This window comes from Miniopterus natalensis, chromosome 1 (genome assembly GCF_054644295.1).
Source record: "Miniopterus natalensis isolate mMinNat1 chromosome 1, mMinNat1.hap1, whole genome shotgun sequence".
Taxonomy (NCBI): Eukaryota; Metazoa; Chordata; class Mammalia; order Chiroptera; family Miniopteridae; genus Miniopterus; species Miniopterus natalensis.
Genome location: NC_142081.1, coordinates 1327293 through 1335324, shown reverse-complemented (window position 1 = coordinate 1335324; position 8032 = coordinate 1327293). Strand labels below are relative to the sequence as shown.

The 8032-nt window shown below is 67.1% G+C and overlaps 1 protein-coding gene across 1 annotated transcript; it reads right to left on the bottom strand.

Moving 5' to 3' along the window:
• On the bottom strand, window positions 1-7332 carry NUDT14 (nudix hydrolase 14). The gene is made up of 5 exons (XM_087817863.1): window positions 7222-7332; window positions 4180-4223; window positions 3606-3670; window positions 3180-3417; window positions 1-377 (listed from the first exon to the last, which is right to left on the bottom strand). Exons 1-5 carry the CDS (start codon window positions 7300-7302, stop codon window positions 137-139), a joined length of 669 nt encoding a protein of 222 aa, XP_087673989.1. The 5' UTR covers window positions 7303-7332; the 3' UTR covers window positions 1-136.
• Window positions 7333-8032: the final 700 nt, after the last annotated feature.

The following is an 8032-nucleotide window of genomic DNA, read 5'->3' as shown; positions in this document are numbered from 1 at the left end:
CCAGCCATCTCGGGCTTCCCTGACCCGCCCTGGTTACAGCTCGGAGCCAGTGGACACAAGCTGGAGCCACACGAGCCTTTATTGGGTCTGCAGGGTGAGGGGCCAGGCCCAGCCTCTGTCCAAGCCCTCTGGGGTATCACTGGGGACCCAGGCTGGGGACCACAGAGCTGAGGAACCAGGAGATACCAAAGATGACGCCGAGGGTCTTGGGGACATCCGGGTTGTCCATGAAGGCCTGGGCGCCACCCAGGGGCAGGTGCACAACCTCAATGAGCTCACCCTCCTCAGCCAGGCCACCGCCCGGGCCACCCCGCTGGGCATCTGTCACCTCTGCATAGAACATGGTCTGGCTGGAGCCGGTCAGTCCCACGCCAGCCCTGCAGGTTGAGACATTGTCTGCTGAGCCACCATGCAGGCCCCGCCGGCCCTTCCCACTCCCCACCTTCCAGCCCTCGGGTGGGCACTCCAGGAGGCCCCCCACCCGTGGACATACTGCTCTTCAAGACAGAGCAAGCCGCCAAGCTGTGCGGGGCCACATGGCCAGGACCTGTGCAGCCTGGAGGAGCTGACCATGGTCCCGACCAACGGCCGGCCAGGACACAAGGTCTCAGTCACACAGCCACAGCAGTAAGCTGGGAAGAGGACCTGAGCCCCAGGGTACACAGCAGACCCAGCCACCACCCTGACCACGACTGCGAGACCCTGGGGGGCTGATGCAGATGTGAGGCCGTGGGGGCTGCACTGCTCAGCCTCTGGCAGGCTGTCTGGAGCACAGCACCTCCCTGCTCCTGTGCAGGCTGGGCCCTTAGGTAGGGCCTCCTTCCCCACTGTGCACCTACCCCGCAGTCCCCACCCCCAGGCTGCTGAGGTGTGTGCTGGGCCCCCCGCCTGCACCCAGGGATCTAGGCTGGCTGTGGGGAAGGCATGGGCCTGGGAGAGCTCCCCAAGCCGTCACCTGCAGGACACAAGCTGGGGACAGCAGGTGCCAAGGCAGCCAGGTGAGAGGCTGGGCTCGTGGTGGTGGGGGGTGGTGGCAGCAAGGTCCCCAAGCCCAAACCCATGGGTCCCAGGCTGGAGAGGAACATGAGAGTCCCCTTCTCAGTGAGTGTTGGCCAGAAGGGGGCTACTGGCCTCTAGGAGGGAGACAAGCACCCAGGCAGAGAGCAGTGGCCCCAACTGGTTGGTGGAGGGCAGCCATGGTGACCGCTGGCTGTGAGAAATGGGTGAGGGACAGGTCAGTCCGGATTCCAGCACAGGAAGGCCCAAGCGTGGTTTGCAGGGGGAGAAGGGAACCAAGGGGAGTCTGGGGAGGGGCCTCGGGAACAGGGGAGACCCCGGGTGAGCCCAGGTTAGCTGCGGCTGCCCTTGGAGACGCGCCCAACACACAGGGCAAAGAAAACGGCTGAGGGGCTTCCACTCCCCACCCCAGGAGAGGCCCCACTCGGACTGACCTCACCCAGCTGCTTCCTCTGCCCTCCATCCCCTTATCTCCCTCAGACCCTTCCTGATGGGCCGTTTCCGCCGGCGGCACGGCTGCCTTTGATGGAAGCCCGTCTGTGGGGTTTCCAGTCGGTTTCCTCCGGCTCGTGAAGGAGACAGGCGTGGCCTCTGAATATGCCCGGCCAGGCAGGGCACTGCCTCCCCTCCTCACTCAATCGTTTCCGTGGCTGGCTAATCTCAGAAGGGTGCCTGGGCCTCGTCACCTGGGACTGGCAGGTGAGTGGCCTGGCTCACCTCTGGGGTGATGGAGGAAGCCGGGGCCCTGCTACAGGGCAGCATGAGCTCTGCTGTCTGTCCAGCCCTCATGAACCCCACAGGGACAACTGCCCTGATCTCCACTCCAGCCCCCCTCCGGTCCTGTCTCACCACAGCCAACCCTCGACTCCATCACACAAGTCTGAGCAGGCTGCTCACTGTCCACAACCCTCCTTGGCTCCCCAGCACCCTCAGGATCAGGCGGCAGCCCAGAGGCCCTGCATGTGGAGCCACTGCAGCCAGGCTGCTGGTCCACTTGCCCAGAGCCTCTGCCATGCAGCCCCTCTGCCAGGACCCCCCACCAGGCTCACATCCCAGGTGGGGGCAACCCCTCCAGGGCACCTCCCACCTGCCTTCCTCTTTGCCCACCCCTGGCGCAACCCTTACCCCAGGGCAGGCCCCTTGGAGTCTCCCCATCCCCAGCAGGCTCAGGGGACAAGTAGCCATTGGCCGGCCACACGGAGGACACCTGCAGAACACTGAGGCCCCTCACACTAAGATAGCCAACACTATGGTGTGGAAATCCTCAATCCTGTTTAACATGGAGGATCCCGAGGCTCACCTCCTTCCTGGGACTGGAGATAAACCTCCACCCACAAAACTGTAGGCTAGGGGGCCCCGGTGAGGCCCTGGGGGCTGTTGCAGCAGGGGGGACCCAGCCCAACGCTGCACGGCCCCTGCACTGGACTGAGAGGAGTCAGAGCCCCCAGGCCTTCCTCCTAGGGGTGCCGGCCCTGTCCTCTGGAGAAGGCCCGGAGCTCAGTGTAGTCAGGACACTGCGAGGCCCTCCTCCTGCCCCAGACATCCCTGAGGGCAGTGCGCCCAGGGCAGGGGGTGGGCTTTACCCCAACATCCTATCCTAGAAAGGAAGCCCCAGCAGTAGACCTCATGGGGAGTGGGGGGGGGGCGCCTGGGCCCAGGTGGGGCCCGTAGGCCCTGAAGTTCATCGTCCAGGCCACACCTCTCCCCCCTCCCCAGGAGTGCTGGGGCCCCTCCCCGCCCAGGACACAGCCATCCCCTCATTCCTGAGCCACTGTCCGAGCAGATCTATGACTCACCCCCACACCCAGAGCCTGGTGCTTAATCCCACAGGAAGTAGAGACATCTGTCAGCAGCAGCTGCCACCGAGCCAGCCCCACAAGGCTAGGGGCCACAGGGTGGGGGCTGCAGGGTAGGGGCAAGGGCGCAGCATGCCCCAGAACCAGCTCCAAGAGCCCCAGGTTCCGGTCTGGATCACGATCTGGGTGCGTTCCATCCAACTATCCCCCAACCCCACGATGAAAACAAGGAGGCACTGCCTCACTTGCACACCCCGGGGGACGGGGCACTCATTGCCTGGAGGCAGCCTGTCCCATCCCCTGGGAAGCGCTGAAGCAGGGGGCCCCTCCCTGGCCTTGCAGGTCCACAGGCCCAGCCCCACTCACTTGTAGGTGGCCACCCGGCGCAAGTCGGACGGGGTCAGGTGGTAGCCACACTCCTCCCAAGCCTCCTTGCAGGCCACTTCCTCCAGTGACAGTCCGGGCTGGTCCACAAGGCCGGCGCACAGCTCATACGTCACCCCTGCTGAGCCCGGCAGTGCCACCGGCAGCACCCGTGGCTCATCTTGGTCCACAGCTGCCAGGGAACCTGGGAAGCGGCGTTCCACCTCGCCCACATACACAGCTGGTTGGGGGGAGGGCAGACTACAGTCACAGCCATGTGGCAGCCACCTCCTTGTAGACCAGACCCCCTCACCAGGCCTCAGTTTCCCCTGGAGCTCCTCCCGACATCTGCATTCTGACCCTAGGACCACAGGGGCCTGAAGGCAACCTCCAGATCTGCCCTCCCCACACCCCCTCTGGGGGCCTCACCTGGCCGGAACTGTTTCACCAACACCAGGCTCCTCTGGGAAGAGTTGAACAGGAGAATGGTCACACTGTGGGGCGGGGGTGGGCCAAGCTCAGTGCAGAAGCAACCCCCTCCCCTGGCCGCCCTGGACCCCACTCCCAGCCCACCTCCTCTCCCCAGCAGCCTGGGGAAACTAGGTCCCTTGGTCAGATGGGGAGTGAGGCCCAGGCGGAGCCAGAGCTTGCCCGGGTCACACAGTCAGGCTAGGACCCAGCTGGCAGGACAGGGCAGTGGGGTGGGGAAGACATGTTTGGAAGTTGGGGGCTGGGTGACTGACAGGACATGTGGTCCCCGTGGGCCAGCTGCCTGCTGAGCACACTCCTGAAGCCACGTCGCTATCTAGCCCATATCCCACTGCTCAGGGGCAAGGGCACCCAGACAGCCTCTCTCAGGTCCCACCGGGGACCCAGCTCAGCCACCAGGCCTTGGGGCGACCCTCAGTGAAGGGAACAGGAGAGTGGGGATGTTTGTGGGGGAAACACAGATGCAGAGGCAGGGTCCCCGTGGGCATGGGAGGGGCCCTGACTGGGACCTCACCTGTCATGTGTCTTCATGAAGTCCCAGGACTTCTGGATGCCATTCTGAAAGAGGCGGGGCAGCGGTCAGGGTAGCAGAGGGCTGCCCGCATGGGGGGAGGTGTTCTGGGGAGCTGAGGAGGCCAGACAGTCCTGCAGCACCAGCTCCGGCCACGGAGGCCCCCTCCCAGCCTGGGCCTGCTGGAGCCGGGAGCTCCCGCAGGTGAGGAAGGGGAGCGGCTGGGCGGGGAAGAAAGGTCAAGGACAGCCTGGGGTTCTGCAGGTAAAACAGAAAACCAGGGCAAAGGAAGGAAGGCACCCCAGGCACAGCATGAGCACATCCGGCACAGGTTAAGCACAAGGCGCTGCAGAGATGTATGCCGTCACCGAGTGGAGGGAGGACCGTGGCGGCGGGGGGGGGGGGGGGGGGCAAGCATGTCATACCCTCCCCATCAGGGCAGGGAGGGACCCAAAGGGTAAGCACAGAGACCCGGTTTCCTCAGGCCACTGGACAAAGGGAGGAGAGAAGTGGGAGGGCAGGAGGGTAGATCAGCCTCCTGAGGGAGAACCAGCCCCAGGAGCAGCTGGGGTGGGGTGGCACCCGAGCAGGGTGGGGGATCATTCAAAAAACATGGGGATTCAATGACGGTGACTGGATAGTGGGACAACCCCTCTCCCGGCCCAGTTTGGGTCCCAGGTTAACTCATGCATCCTGTGGTCGTTCCCCGGCCCTGGGCACCCTGCCCCAACTGGCTGCCAAGACTCTGGGAAGCGCTCAGTGTATGCAGGAGGCAGTGTGGGGCAGGGTCTGAGCTGAGCCCGCTGGGGGCAGGCAGAATAGACAATTATGGGGTTCTAGCAGGCGGAGGATAAGAGGTGTCCAGAATCCTGCCAGGTGGACACCACTAGGCGAAATGGGCCATTCCACCTGGCCCAGCACCCTCCCCAAGGGGTCTCTGTGGGTGGCGCTGGACCCGCGACCTTGGGGCCCTGCTCTGTGGCTGCCCATCACCAGCCCCTCGGTCACTGGGTCAACCCAGAGGCCCTGGCGAACCGCTGGCACCACCCTTGGGGTCTGTCGAAGCCACAAAATGGACATGGGCCTGAGCACCAGAAACACAGAAAGTGCGGCCAGGGAGGCAGGAGAGGGATGACTAAGGGTCAGGGTTTGAGAGGAATTCCTGGTGGATCACACACCAGGCCCACAGAAGCGAGGAATGAGCGCTCCAGGCAAGAGGCCTCACAGACAGAGGCCCACATGCTGGTCCCAGCAGAGCTGGGAAAATGGGTCTGAGCTTGGCCTGGAGGCAGAGGTGTCCCGGAAGGGTGGTGGCAGCCTTGGTTTCCAAGGGGCAAAGAGGACGATGCCCTATGGCACACAGGCTGGGCTGCCTGGGAGGCTGTTCTCAGGCACTGCCCCAGAAGCAAGCCCGGGCCTGCCTGCTATCCGGCCACCCAGGGCCAGCCACCCACCCAGGCCGGGCTCCAAGCAAGGCCTGCCTCCAGTGTGCCATGTGCCTGCTGCGCCCACTGGCTCCCTCAGGGTTTGTATCACCTGTGCAGGTCTCAGGGACCCCTTGGCTCAAGATCAAAACATCTCTCAGAACTTTAGGTCCAGCCAAGACGGGTGGAGGAGACGGTCTCCAAGGCCCCTCCCACAGGCCCTGGCCAGCTGGCGGGCCCCAGACCTGGCTCATCTTCAGGGGCCTGGGAGGGAGGAATAGGACTGGAGTGGACATAGTCCTCTCCCTCTCAGAGCCACGGGGGTGCCCTGTCTCTGGCCCACCTGTCTGTCCATCAGATCTCTGCTGACCAGGGTGGCTAATGACCAAAGGCTATAGATACTCTGGGTGGCATGCACTGCCCAGCCCAATGTCCCTGGCCCCTCAGCTTGTGCCCACCACAGCCTGCTGCCTCACGGCTCAGCTCTGGTCACCAGCACCCATCAGTGGGAACGTCCCGGCAGGCACCCACCAAGGCTGCCACCCTTCACAGGAGGTGGGGAGAGAGGGCTGCAGCCACAGCCCAGCAGGTGTATGCCTGGGCCGCCCTGTGCCCGCTGCCACCCAGAGTCCCAGCCCTTGGGGGCTGTGCAGCCACAGTCAGGCCAATGTCAGGGAGGAGGGCAGCGACCTCTGTGTTCCCACACTCTGTCTGTTAACTGACCCACGCTCCTGCCCCAGGCCCTTGCTGCCAACATGGATCCATCCTGGTGCCCACAGGGCCCCAGTGACTGGGAGAGTGGGGGTGCAGGGGCCTCTCTCAGGCTGGGCCCCAGGAGGCTTCACAGGGTCAGTGAGAAGAAGGGGTCTGGAGAGGACGGGAAAGGCAGGACACTGCAGGTCCAGGGACACCAAACTCCGACTGTGCTGAGAGGGGCAGGAGGGCAGTCTTCACCTAAACGGCCTGCAGGAGCCCCAGCCGGAGGCAGCGCCCGCGCAGGTGGAGCAGGCAAGTGGAGGGTCGGACCCAAACTGGGCAGAGCGGGTGGTGGAGAGCTGAGCAGGAGGCGGTCAACGGCTGGACACGGGGAGAGGGGGGCAGCAGCCCTCTTTCAACCCACAAGTAGTTCTTGTTAACCTACGAGGCAGCCACTGCCTGGGAGGCCGCGCGGTCCTGCCCTCCCGGGCTGGAGGTGGACCCCCGGAGGTGGACCCCCGGAGGTGGCGCGCGGGGAGGGAGCCCACCGCGAGGGGCTCTCCGGGGCTCACCCAGCGCCCTCTCCTGCCTCCTGCCCCCTGCCCCCGGCCTCCACCCCCCGATGTGGAAACCACCTCCTCCGGGAAGCTCTCCCTGATTCCGGACGAGCCCAGTAAGTCCCACCGCAGCGAGGGCGGGTGCCCGGCAGAGCCTCCTGGGAGGGGCGCGCGGTCCCCGAGGTGTCCCTGCGGGGCCCCGCCCTGACCCCGGCGCCCAGGCGGCCTTGGAACCGAGACCCACGCGAGCAGCCCGGGGGCGGGGCGGGCTCCGGGGTGTGGGCGGGGCTCCGGGCCGGGTGTGGGCGGGGCTCCGGGCGCGGGGCGGGCGGAAGCGGCGGGCGGAAGCGGCGGGCGGGCGGGCTCACCTGGCGGTAGCGCAGCGTCAGCGGCCGCAGGTAGGGCGAGGCTGCGCAGCGCCCCACAGCCGCCCCCTCGATGCGCTCCATGGCGCGCGGGCCGCGGGGGCCGCGGCGGACGCAGCAGGGCGCGCCCCGGGCTGCGGCGGGCGGGCGGGCGGGCGCGTGACGCCGCGGGGGCATGCGCAGTGCGCGCGGGGCGGGGCGGGACGGGCGGGGCGGGGCGGGACGGGCGGGGCGCGCGCAGGTGGCGTCGGGGGCGGCCGCGCGCGGGCGGGGGCGCGTCGGGGGCGGGGCGCGGGCCCCCGGGCTGGAGGGGCGGCGCTGCGGGCCCCGGGCGAGACTGCGTCGCGCTGGGACTGCGGGGATGAGCCGGGCGCGTGCCTCCCCCGCGGGGCGGCCCCGGGGACGGAGAGACCGGGCCCTGGACGGAGAGGTCGGCGCTCACGGCCGCCGAGCGGGCCGGCGACGGGGGAAGGGCGGCCGCTGGGGCTGCGCGCGGGCGGCATGAGCGCGCGTGGGCAGGCAGAGCCAGGCCCTCCCCTCTGGGGTCCTGGGGCGCGGGGCTGGCCTGGGCCCGACTGCCCGCGGGCCCCGCGTGGGAGGAGCTGCGGGGCCCCCTGCCCCCGGGTTGTCCCTCCCCCTCGGGAGCCAGGTGCTGCGCCCGCCCCCAGGAAGCCGCCCTCCGCCGACACCCCGCCCTGGCCTTGGAAGGGCCCCGTCCTTCCTTGGGTGTGGATCCCAAAGGACCCCCTCCAGATGGGGCCACCGCGTTCCCAGTGGCAGGTTCAAGTGGTGGGTGGGGGAAGCGAACCCTTCA